The following is a 13,794-nucleotide window of genomic DNA, read 5'->3' on the forward strand; positions in this document are numbered from 1 at the left end:
TCATGATTCAATATGTTATGTTTTCTACAAATAGAGCAACCAGTTTTATGTTTTTACAAATGTTTGCAGAAAATCATAATAGGTAAAATATTTATTATATAATAACTGGAAAAATCTGTGAAACCCACCTGCCAGCACAAAGATATGGTTTCCTGGTTCTCCTTGCTTAATAATGTAACTCCCTTGCTGATAGTTTCTCCCATACATGCATTCCACCATGTCTTTGATCTGCTGAGGATCCAGTCTTTTCAGAAACTGATTTTTATTAAGGGCATCTGTAATGAGCTTCTTCTCACTGGTATAATGGAAAAGAGATGTTAGTTACAATTAATGAAAATCATGTTTTACTATTTAGATTCACTTTATTCTGATTCTCAATTAATATTACCTACAAACTTATAACTTTCTAACAAGAACAATCTTTTTTTAACCCCACCAAACATTTCACCCTTATAACTACCATAGCTTACATGAAAAACCTAAGAAAATATTTTTGATTAGATCCCATTCAATTAAATGGGATCTAATTAAACTCAAGAGCTTCTGCACAGCAAAAGAAACTACCATCAGAGTGAACAGGCAACCTACAAAATGGGAGAAAATTTTCGCAACCTACTCATCTGACAAAGGGCTAATATCCAGAATCTATAATGAACTCAAACAAATTTACAAGAAAAAAACAAACAACCCCATCAAAAAGTGGGCGAAGGACATGAACAGACGCTTCTCAAAAGAAGACATTTATGCAGCCAAAAAACACATGAAAAAATGCTCACCATCACTGGCTATCAGAGAAATGCAAATCAAAACCACAATGAGATACCATCTCACACCAGTTAGAATGGCAATCATTAAAAAGTCAGGAAACAACAGGTGCTGGAGAGGATGTGGAGAAATAGGAACACTTTTACACTGTTGGTGGGACTGTAAACTAGTTCAACCATTGTGGAAGTCAGTGTGGCGATTCCTCAGGGATCTAGAACTAGAAATATCATTTGACCCAGCCATCCCATTACTGGGTATATACCCAAAGGACTATAAATCATGCTGCTATAAAGACACATGCACACGTATGTTTATTGTGGCACTATGCACAATAGCAAAGACTTGTAACCAACCCAAATGTCCCACAATGATAGACTGGATTAAGAAAATGTGGCACATATACACCATGGAATACTATGCAGCCATAAAAAAGGATGAGTTCATGTCTTCTGTAGGGACATGGATGAAATTGGAAATCATCATTCTCAGTAAACTATCGCAAGGACAAAAAACCAAACACTGCATATTCTCACTCATAGGTGGGAACTGAACAATGAGAACACATGGACACAGGAAGGGGAACATCACACTCTGGGGCCTGCTGTGGGGTGGGGGGAGGGGGGAGGGATAGCTTTAGGAGATATACCTAATGCTAAACGACAAGTTAATGGGTGCAGCACACCAGCATGGCACATGTATACATATGTAACTAACCTGCACAGTGTGCACATGTACCCTAAAACTTAAAGTATAATAATAATAAAATAAAAAAAGAAAGTATTTTTGAATATTATTCTGATAGTCATCATGACACCAATACTATCGTTCCTAATTGCCATCACCACAAATGTAGCATTTCTCAAGATCCATAGATGCACTACTAATGGACACATGATTTTTTAGATGGAAAGCAAATCTCATGGCTATAAAGGAGTTGTATTTAAGGGATTACAATACAGTCTTCACTCATTGATGTATTCATGTATGCATAGTGCCTACAGTTGTAGTTATTTTATATTTTATTTAATCCTCATTATCATATTATGAGATAATTACTATTACTATTTTAGGAAGAAGTAGACTAAGAGGTAAGAAGCAACTAATTTTTCATGGGATTTAAAACTAAATAGGTGAATCTGAAGTCTGGGCTGCTTCCATTCCATCCCATTGTCTCTTCTGAGGGAGAAAGCTTCTAAGGGAGAAAGCCCTTGGGGCTTGGTAAGTTTGATCAGACATAGGTGGTGACAGTGATAGCCTAGGTTTGACTAGGTTTTACTATAGATATGTGTGGACTAGACAGAACTGACATTTCCAGTCTCACAGTCCATTCATTCCTCAAATCCAAGTTCTACTTGCTGATAATCCTATAATGCTCTCCTTTATTTTGGAAAAGATGTAGCTCAAGATAGTTACCCAATCTTCATTAATATAAATTTAAAATGTTTTAATGAAAATTATTCATATGTAGATATCATAAAATTATTGTGCTGAAGGAAAAGATGCTCTATGGGCTAAGTCAGGTCTGCACAATATATTTACTCTCAATCATAAAACTCAGCATGATTTTTTAAATACTTTTTCCTCTATCTTTCATTCAAACTCTCTCCCAATTACTGCTTGGAAACTGGTGATCTTTTTCTACACAAAAAGTTTTCAAACAAAAGGTAAGACTTCATGAAATTAAATAATTCTTTCATGACTCTATCCATCAGATCTTTAGGCTACATGAAGAAAACAGAATGAAGTCTTGTACAAAGAAATTTCTTCTTCCCTACAGTGACTCAAAGCTATTCAAATTCTTTGAGTGCCTTGAGAAGTTCCATCTAATCTATTACCAAATCTTATCAATTTGTTTTAAAAAGTATCACTGTTATCCATTTTATTTCCCATTTTCAAGGATGGCACCACAGTCCAAGAACAAATCTTAGGTCTGGACAACTTTAAAAGTTTATTTTCTTGGACTTAAGCTTCTAGCCGATTTTCCCTAAAATTCATCTGTATTATATCATCAGATTATTCTTGCTAAAAAAAAAATTTAAAAATGGATTTCATGCTCATCCAATTCATTTTTATCCACTAAAGCCAACTCACTTAATATATATTGAGAACATATCTTTGCTAGGTAATTCTCTTAGTACAACTGGTAGAACTGTGAACAATATCAAGAAGCTCCAGCTTTCACAGACTTTATATGTTAGTATAATATTCCAGTCAGTGTTTCCTCAATGCCCACATATACCAATTTTCCAAAGTATGTTCCAAGAACACTGTTTATTTATAAGCAAAAGTGTGCTAAGTTTAAGCAACTTTGGAAATTTACAATGCACACTTTAAAGATTCAAAGAAGTCTTGCTGTAAACAAATCTCTTTAAACCAGTATTTCTGGAGCGTCAATGTCCTCTTTATTTCTTTCTTTTTTGGTTTAACTTCATTCATTCAACATCCAACATTCCATGGAAGTACTCAAAAAGACTCTTTTGCCCATAAAAAAAAAATCAATATCCTACAACCCAGTATTTACCATTTTCTACAACATGGCTCCAATCTATCCATCTAGTACTTACTCCCTAAATCAAATGTTTTATCATAGATAAGCTGGTATCCTTATCATCCCCTATATCTTTGCCTTAAGAGATGGAACATGTTTTCTTGTGTGACTTAACTTACTTTTTACCCCTCAACCTTTCCAAACCTTATACATCCACCAAGAAACCCCTCATGATTTTAAGTTGGATGATTTTAAATGGATGCTGTAGTTTACACTATCCTTTCTTTCTCCTGTGAATTCCTAGAGTACTTATATTCATATCTATTCTGCTTTTAAAATGTCATTAAGCACTTACTTAGGACATAAAAATTAATTAAACATGACCCATGGCCTCAAAAAGTTTCCAAACTTTTATAACTTAGTGTATAAACATATTGTATAAACATATTGTAATAGTCTCTAATTAGTAAAATTATCTCTATGAATTTTTCTCAAAAGTAGATTATAAATTTAAAACAACTTATTTTAAAAATCTGGTAAGTTTTGGCCGGGCACGGTGGCTCACGCCTGTAATCCCAGCACTTTGGGAGGCCGAGGCGGGCGGATCACGAGGTCAGGAGATCGAGACCATCCTGGCTAACACAGTGAAACCCCGTCTCTACTAAAAATACAAAAAAATTAGCCGGGCATGGTGGTGGGCGCCTGTAGTCCCAGCTGTGGAGGCTGAGGCAGGAGAATGACGTGAACCCAGGAGGTGGAGGTTGTAGTGAGCCGAGCTCGCGCCACTGCACTCCAGCCTGAGTGACAGAGCAAGACTCCATCTCAAAAAAAAAAAAAAAAGAATATAAACTTTGCAACTCCTTCTACAACTATGACAGACCAGCTATTATCAGCATAACTCTTCCTGCTCCCACAAAACAACTATAAAAGCTGATTAGATAGATAGATAATCTATTGGAACTATTGAAGATCTATCAACATAGCAACAACTTAGAGTCATGATCTGCAAGAGAACATGAGGCTGACAGTCTCCTCTGCATTTCCTACAAGGCATTTGCTGCTTTTCAGGCAGCTACTGAACACAGTCTTGGCTATCTCAAAGACAAAAGTTCGTGTTTAAAGCACACCATGAAGTGGGATGATAGGATGCTTAGTTCTTACTCCTAGGCTGCAGCCCTTCAGATGTCCCATCTGAAATCCTGGGTGTCTACCTGGGGTTCTGGTAAACACCCAGGATTTCAGATGGGACATCTGAAGGGCTGCAGCCTAGGAGTAAGAACAAAGCAAAATAGGCTAGCTCTCAAAAACACTGAAAACCAGCTACCAAACAAACAAAACCCTACTTTGGTTACAACTATCAGCCACTAGCTTAACTGCCTGCCAGAAGTAAAAGTAAATATTCACCATAGGCAGTTCATAAAATCTAGACACTCAAATTTTCTCCACAGTTTTTTAAATAGGAAATATTTGTCATGACATCAGAAGTTACCAGGCATACTAAGAGAAAAGCCCAGATGACTAAGGACAGAGAGAAAAAAAGACAATAGAAACAGAACCATAGTAGATCAATATATTGCAGCTATCAGGTGCAACTTTAACTATAAGCAATATGCTTTCAGGACAAATGGAGATGTCAGTAGAAAACGTGAATACTTAAAGAAATCAAATGGAAATCCTAAAACTGAAAAACACAATATCTGAAGCTTGACACTCAAAAGATCAGTTTGCAATTCTGATAAAATGCAGCTGAAAATAATCAGAAACTAATTATAGGCAGCTAGAATATATTTATAGAAGATTGGAGAGAATCTAGGATGCAAAACAAACAACTAAAAATCAAAACATAAGAGATATATGAGACATAATAGAGAAGTTGAACATATGTATAATCTGGGACCCTGAAGAAAGAGAAATAATTGAGCTGAAACAATATATGAAGGAATCATATTTAAGAGTTAGCTTAAATCAGGCAGGATGCAGTGGCTCACGCCTGTAATCTCAGTACTCTGGGAGGCTGAGGTGGGCAGATTACGAGGTCAAGAGATCGAGACCATCCTGGCCAATATGGTGAAACCCTGTCTCTACTAAAAATACAAAAATTAGCTGGGCGTGGTGGCGGGCGCCTGTAGTCCCAGCTACTCTGGAGGCTGAGGCAGGAGAATTGCTTGAACCCGGGAGGCAGAGGTTGCAGTGAGCCGAGATTGTGCCACTTGCACTCCAGCCTGGCAACAGAGTGAGACTCTGTCTCAAAAAAGAAAGAAAAAAAAAAAGAGTTAGCTTAAAACAATTAAAAGATGTCAAGCACAGACAAGACGCATTATAAACTCTGCATAAAATAAATACAAAGAAAACCATATCTAGGCCTACCATAGTCAAATTGCTGAAAAACCAAATACAATGAGAAAACTCTAAAAAGCAGCTAGAAAAAAAAGGCATTACTTTCAAATGACTAACTTACTCTTCAACAGAAATAACAGAAGCCAGAACACAGTAGCATATCTTAAAAGCGCTTCAAAGACCCTATTTCAATATCTTGAAATCACTTTCAAAATGAAGTGAAAATCACCTTCAAAAATGAAGGCAAAAAGAAGATATTTTCAAAATGTTTTTCTATTGGCAACAGACTTGCAAGAGTGAAGAGCTCCAGACAGAAGAAATATGATCTCAGATGGAAACTGGCAGATGTTAGAAGGAAGAAAGAGCAATGGAAAATATAAATCTATGGGTGATTAAAGAAAGCTTGTATTTATTAAACAGCAATACTAATACCATGTGCAGTGTAAAATATATAATAAATAAATGTCGAAAACAGCCAAAACTGCAGGGGAGGGAACAATAAATGGAGTTAACACAATTTAAGGTCCAGCAATTGATAAAAGCACTAATCTATGTTAAAAGTTTAGTAAGTTAAGGATGCATGCCATAATTTATAGTGAGGCCTACAAGATTAGTCAAAGAATGTTTAACTAGAAAGCTAGCAAGGATAGGCCGGGCGCAGTGCCTCATGCTTGTAATCCCAGCACTTTAGGAGGCCGAAGGCAGATGGATCACCTGAAGTCAGGAGTTTGAGACCAGCTTGGCCAACCCCGTCTCTACTAAAAACACAAAAATTAGCCAGGCATGGTAGCAGCCACCTGTAATCACAGCTACTCGGGAGGCTGAGGCAGGAGAATTGCTTGAACCCGGGAGTCGGAGGTTGCAGTGAGCTGAGATCGCGCCATTGCACTCCAGCCTGGGCAACAAGAGTGAAACTCCGTCTCAAAAAAATAAAATTAAATAAACAAATAAATAAATAAATGAAAGCTAACAAGGATAAAATAGAATTAAAATATATACTTAACTAATCCTCAAAACATGGCAAACAAAAAGAGAAATTGAATAATATTAGATATTAGATTTAAACCCAAATATTTTTTATTTACATTGGAGGTAAATATACCAAATACCCCAATTAAAAGACAAGCTTGTCAGACAAATAAAATAAAATTTAAAAGGAAATACCAAGTGTATATTGCTAATAAGATACATGCCTTAAAGATAATGTATGGAAAGGCTGAAAATAAAAAAGTGAAAAAAGATATACTATGTAAACATCAATTAAAAATAAATTTTTCTCTGATACAGGAAAGTAGACCTTAATAAAAAACATATTTCTAGAAATACAGAGGAATATTTCATATTTATATCATCAAGAATATCTAAATATTCTAAATATGTATCTACTTAATATGATAGTATCAAAATATATGGAGCAAAATTGGCAAAATTAAAAGAAAAAATAGACAAGTGTCCCACATTGATTCTGGGAGATTTTAACACATCTCTCTAATTAATAGAATAAGCCAACAAAAATTAGTTAGTAAATAGATCTGAATATTTGATTTTGAACTTTATTTCATCTCTTGACCTCACTGATATTTTAAATGTCTCTATTCAATAAATTCAGAATACACATTCATTTCTAGTGCACATTAAACAATCATAAAAACTGACCACATGGCAAACCACAAATCATTTCAACACATTTCATAAGACTGAAGTAATACATAGTATATTATTTAAATATAGTATTAATAGAATAAAGCTAGAAATTAATAACATAAAAATCATAAAATCCTCAAATGTTTGAGAATTGAGTAATACATTTCTAAACAATCCATTGGTCAAAAATTAAGTTATAAGAAAAGCCAAATCATATTTTGAAATAAATAATAAAATATGACATAAAACTTGTAAGATGCAGTTAAAATGACGCATAGAAAATTTATGACGTCAAATTATATAATAGAATAAATATTATAAATGAGCGTCCTAAGCATCCATCTCAAAAGACTAGAAAAAGAAAAGTAAGTTGAACTCAAAAAAGGAAGGAAGAAAATAACACAATGACAGCAGAAAATAATAAAACAGGAAAAAAGAAGTATAATGAAGAGAATCAACACAGCCCAAAATAATTTCTTTGAAAAAAATAATAAAATGATAATTCACAACAAGACAGGACTTGGGGAGTAAGAGAGGGAGGAGGTATAATTACTATTACTAGAAATAAGAAGAAGACATCACTATGGATGTTACAGATATAAAAAAAGAAATGAGTAGTATGAACAACTTTATAGTTAAAAACTAAACTGCATTCTTGCCAAAATAGTTGTTCATACTATGTAGTCCAGCATCAAACAATTAAAAATAAAATTTTTTAAATGACATCATTTAAAATAGTTTCAAAAACATCAAGTATGGAAAATTGTGATGAAACGAAAAAAAATTCTAGAAAAATAAACTACCAAACCTGAGACAAGAAGAAATAGAAAATCTGATTAGCAATAAAGAAACTAAATCAAATATAAAAACTATCCCACCCAAAAAAGTCTAAACCCAGATGACCTTATTATTAAGCCTTATCGATATTTAAAGAAAAATAATATGAAATTTATATAATATTTTCCAGAAAACAGGAAAGATGAATTTTTCCCAATTCATTTTATAGTGCCAGAATAGTCTGATAAGGAGTTATACTACAAAAAAGAAAAATAAAGTCTAATATGCCTAATGGATAGAGGGACAAAAGTAAAAAACAAAACAAACAAGCAAAGTATAAAAAATAAATATTCTAGATTAGATTGAACATTAATTAACATAATTATCAACATGAAAAGAATAAGGGAGAAAAATGTAGCAAATATAATGGGATGCAGAAAGAGTATTTGGTAAAATTAAACACCTGCAATAATTTTTGAATTAAGAAATACTTTTGGCAAATTAAGTATAGAGGAAAATCTCCTTAACCTGATAAAATACATCTATAAAACAAACAAAAACAAAAACACATCATATTATGTCATGAAACATTGAAAGCTTTCCTACAGACAACAGAAATGGGACACTTCAATCCTGAATCAGAAGTCTGAGCAAATTTAATAAAGGGAGAAAGAAAAGAAACAAAAAGAAGAAAAATAAAATAAGAAAATAAAATATGTAAACATAGGAAAAGAAAAAATTAAACTGTATTCTTTCCAAAAGATATGATTGTGTATGTGAAAAATTCAAAAAGAAAGTACAGGTAAACCACCAACATCAATAGGTGATTTCAACAATCTCACTTGATACAAAGTCAATATACAAATTTAATTGTATTTCTATATTCCAGTATTAAACAATTAACATTAAAAATTTTAAATAATTTAAAATAGTACCTACTATGAAAGATTATATCTAACAAAGATAAGTAAGATGTCTACACAGAAGAATACAAAATATTATTAGAAGAGTGAGAGAAAATCTAACTAAATGGAGGAATATACCTGGTTGTAGATTAGAAGACTATATTTTTAATTATGTTAATTATATTCAGGTTGATCAGGTTCAATGAAATCCCAATCAATGCTCTAAATTTAAAAATTTATGAAAATTGAGAAGCTGATACTAAAATTCTTATAGTCATAAAAAGGTCCAAGACTAGCTTCACAACATTGAAGAATAACAAAATTACAACACTTAAAGTAATGGATATCAAAAATTATTATGAATGAAAATAATTAAGAGAATATATACTACTGCCACAACAATGGATAAAAAGACTTTTGGGGAGTGGCTGGCAAGATGGCCAAATAGGAACAGCTCCAATCTGCAGTTTCCAGTGAGATCAATGCGGAAGGTGAATGATTTCTGCATTTCCAACTGAGGTACCCAGCTCATCTCACTGGGACTGGTTAGAGAGTGGGTACAGCCCATGGAGGGCAAGCTGAGCAGGGTGAGGCTTTGCCTCACCCAGGAAGGACAAGGGGTCGAGGAACTCCCTCCCCTAGCCAAGGGAAGCCAGGAGGGACTGCACCATGAGGAATGGTGCACTCAGGCCCAGATACTACGCTTTTCCCACGGTCTTCACAACCTGCAGACCAGGAGATTCCCTTGTGTGCCTATGACACCAGGACCCTGGGTTTCAAGCACAAAACTGGGTGGCCATTTGGACAGACACTGAGCTAGCTGCAGGAGTTTTTTTTTTTTTTTCATACCCCCATGGTGCCTGGAATGCCAGAGAGACAGAATTGTTCACTCCCCTGAAAAGGGGGCTGAAGCCAGGGAGCCAAGCAGTCTAGCTCAGCGGATCCCATCCCCATGGAGCCCAGCAAGCTAAGATCCACTAGCTTGAAATTCTCACTGCCAGCACAGCAGTCTGAAGTCAACCTGGAACACTCGAGCTTAGTGGGAGAAGGAGTGTCTGCCATTATTGAGGCTTCAGTAGGCGGTTTACCCCGCATAGTGGAAAAAAAAGCGGCAGGGAAGTTCAAACTGGGTGGAGCCCACAATAGCTCTGCAAAGTTGCTGTGGCCCGACTGCCTCTCTAGATTCCCCCTCTCTGAGTAGGGCATCTCTGAGAGAAAGGCAGCAGCCCCAGGAAGGGGTTAATAGATAAAACTCCCATCTCCCTGGAACAGAGCACCTGGGGGAAAGGGCAGCAGTAAGTGCAGCTTCAACAGACTTAAATGACCTGCCTGCTGGCTCTGAAGAGAGCAGCATATCTCCCAGCACAGAGCTCGAGCTCTGCTAAGGGATAGACTGCCTCCTCAAGTGGGTCCCTGAACTCCCATGTGTACTGACTGGGAGATACCTCCCAGCAGGGGTTGACAGACATCTCATACAGGAGAGCTCCAGCTAGCATCTGGCAGGTACCCCTCTGGGATGAAGCTTCCAGAAGAAGAACAGGCAGCAATCTTTGCTGTTCTGTAGCCTCTGCTGGTGATACCCATGCAAACAGGGTCTGGAGTGGACCTCCAGCAAACTCTAGCAGACCTGCAGCAGAGGGGCCTGACTATTAGAAGGAAAACTAACAAACAGAAAGGAAAATAGCATCAACATCAACAAAAAGGATGTCCACACAGAAACCCCATCTGAAGGTCACCAACATCAAAGACCAAAGCAGATAAATCCATGAAGATGAGGAAAAACCAGTACAAAAAGGCTGAAAATTCCAAAAACCAGAATGCCTCCTCTCCAAAGGATCACAACTCCTTGCCAGCAAGGGAACAAAACTTGACAGAGAATGAGTTTGATGAATTGACCGAAGTAGGCTTCAGAAGGAGAGTAATAACAAAATCCTCTGAGATAAAGGAGCATGTTCTAACCCAATGCAAGGAAACTAGGAATGTTGAAAAAAGGTTAGAGGAACTGCTAACTAGAATAACCAGTTTAGAGAAGAACATAAATGACCTGATGGAGCTTAAAAACACAGCAATAGAACTTCGAGAAGCATACACAAGTATCGATAGTCGAATCAATCAAGCGGAAGAAAGGATATCAGAGATTGAAGATCAACTTAATGAAATAAAGAGTGAAGACAAGATAAGAGAAAAAGGAATGAAAAGGAACAAACACAGCCTAATATGTGAAAAGACCAAACCTACGTTTGAGCAGTATACCTGAAAGTGATGGGCAGAATGGAACCAAGTTGGAAAACACTCTCCCGGATATTATCCAGGAGAACTTCCCCAACCTAGCAAGACAGGGCAACAATCAAATTCAGGAAATACAGAGAATACCACAAAGATAATCCTCAAGAAGAGCAACCCCAAGAAGCATAATCTTCAGATTCACCAAGGTTGAAATGAAGAAAAAATGTTAAGGGCAGCCAGAGATAAAAGTCGGGTTACCCACAAAGAGAAGCCCATCAGACTAACAGTGCATCTCCGTGTAGAAACCGTACAAGCCAGAAGAGAGTGGGGGCTAATATTCAACATTCTTAAAGAAAAGAATTTTCAACCCAGACTTTCATATCCAGCCAAAGTAAGCTTTATAAGCAAAGGAGAAATAAAATCCTTTACAAACGAGCAAATGCCGAGAGATTTTGTCACCATCAGGCCTGCCCTACGAGAGCTCCTGAAGGAAGCACTAAAAATGGAAAGGAGGAACCAGTACCAGCCACTGCCAAAACATACCAAATTGTAAAGACCATCAACACTATGAAGAAACCACATCAACTAATGGGCAAAATAACCAGCTAGCATCATGACAGGATCAAATTTATACATAATAATATTAACCTTAAATGTAAATGGGCTAAATGCCCCACTTAAAAGACACACACTGGCGAACTGGATAAAGAGTCAAGACCCATCCGGGTGCTGTGTTCAGGAGACCCGTCTCACATGCAAACACAAACACAGGCTCAAAAAAAGGGATGGTGGAATATTTACCAAGCAAATGGAAAGCAACAAAAAGCAAAAGTTGTAATCATAGTCTCTGATAAAACAGACTTTAAACCTACAAAGATCAAAAAAGACAAAGAAGGGCATTACATAATGGTAGAGGGATCAATCCAACAAGAAGAGCTAATTATCCTAAATACATATGCACCCAATACAGGAGCACGCAGATCCATAAGGCAAGTTATTAGAGACCTACAAAGAGACTTAGCCTCCCACACAATAATAGTGGGAGACTTCAACACCCCACTGTCAATATTAGACAGATCAACGAGACAGAAAAATAACAAGGATATTCAGGACTTGATTCAGCTCTGGACCAAGCAGTCCTAATAGACCTCTACAGAACTCTCCACCCCAAATCAACAGCACCACATCACACTTATTCTAAAATCGACCACATAATTGGAAATAAAACACTCCTCAGCAAATGCAAAAGAACAGAAATCATAAAAAACAAACTCTCAGACCACAGTGCAATAAAATCAGAACTCAGGATTAAGAAACTCACTCAAAACTGCACGACTATATGGAAACTGAACAACCTGCTCCTGAATGACTACTGGGTAAATAATGAAATTAAGGCAGTAATAAATAAGTTCTTTGAAACCAATGAGAACAAAGACACAACCAGAATTTCTGGGACACAGCTAAAGCAGTGTTTAGAGGGAAATTTATAGCACTAAATGCCCACAGGAGAAAGTGGGAAAGATCTAAAATTGACACCCTAACATCACAATTGAAAGATCAAGAGAAGCAAGAGCAAATAAACTCAAAAGCTAGCAGAAGACAAGAAATAACTAAGATCAGAACAGAACTGAAGGAGATAGAGACATGAAAACCCCTTCAAAAAAATCAATGAATCCAGAAGCTGGTTTTTGGAAAAGATTAACAAAATAGACCCCTAGCTAGACTAATAAAGAAGAAAGGAGAGAAGAATCCAATAGACACAATAAAAAATGAAAAAGGGGATATCACCACTGATGCCACATAAATACAAACTACCATCAGAGAATACTATAAACACCTCTACTCAAATAAACTAGAAAATCTAGAAGAAATGGATAAATACCTGGACACATAAACCCTCCCAAGATTAGACCAGGAACAAGTCAAATGCCTGAACAGACCAATAACAAGTTCAGAAATTGAGGCAGTAATTAATAGCCTACCAACCAAAAGAAGCCCAAAACCAGACAGATTCACAGCCAAATTCTACCAGATATACAAAGAGGAGCTGATACCATTCCTTCCGAAACTACTCCAAACAATAGAAAAAGAGGGACTCCTCCCTAACTCATTTTATGAGGCCAGCATCATCCTGATACCAAAACCTGGCAGAGACACAACCAAAAAAGAAAATTTCAGGCCAATATCCCTAATGAACATCGATGCAAAAATCCTCAATAAAATACTGGGAAACCAAATCCAGCAGCACATCAAGAAGCTTATCCACTAGGATCAAGTCGGCTTCATCCCTGGGATGCAAGGCTGGTTCAACATATGCAAATCAAAAAACGTAATCCAACACATAAACAGAACCAATGGCAAAAACCACATGATTATCTCAATAGATGCAGAAAAGGACTTCAACAAAATTCAACACCCCTACGTGCTAAAAACTCTCAATAAACTATGAACGTATCTCAAAATAATAAGAGCTATTTATGACAAACCCACAGCCTATATCATACTGAATGGGCAAAATCTGGAAGCATTCCCTTTAAACTCTGGCACAAGTCAAGGCTGTCCTCTCATCACTCCTATTCAACATAGTATTGGAAGTTCTGGCCAGGGCGATCAGGCAAGAGAAAAAAAATAAAGGGTATTCAAATAGGAAAA

General features: G+C 36.3%; 1 protein-coding gene across 5 annotated transcripts in view; it reads right to left on the reverse strand.

Annotated features, from left to right (window-relative positions):
* The window catches only part of PRKG2 (protein kinase cGMP-dependent 2), a 120,876-nt gene that overhangs the window by 80,923 nt on the left and 26,159 nt on the right, over window positions 1–13,794 (reverse strand). For all 5 annotated transcript variants that reach the window (XM_063663796.1, XM_054486361.2, XM_054486360.2 and 2 more), the window contains exon 3: window positions 129–295. In XM_063663796.1, coding sequence (XP_063519866.1) covers window positions 129–295 — 167 coding nt within the window. The remainder of the gene's footprint in view (window positions 1–128; window positions 296–13,794) is intronic.

Source organism: Pongo pygmaeus, chromosome 3, assembly GCF_028885625.2.
Source record: "Pongo pygmaeus isolate AG05252 chromosome 3, NHGRI_mPonPyg2-v2.0_pri, whole genome shotgun sequence".
Classification (NCBI taxonomy): Eukaryota; Metazoa; Chordata; class Mammalia; order Primates; family Hominidae; genus Pongo; species Pongo pygmaeus.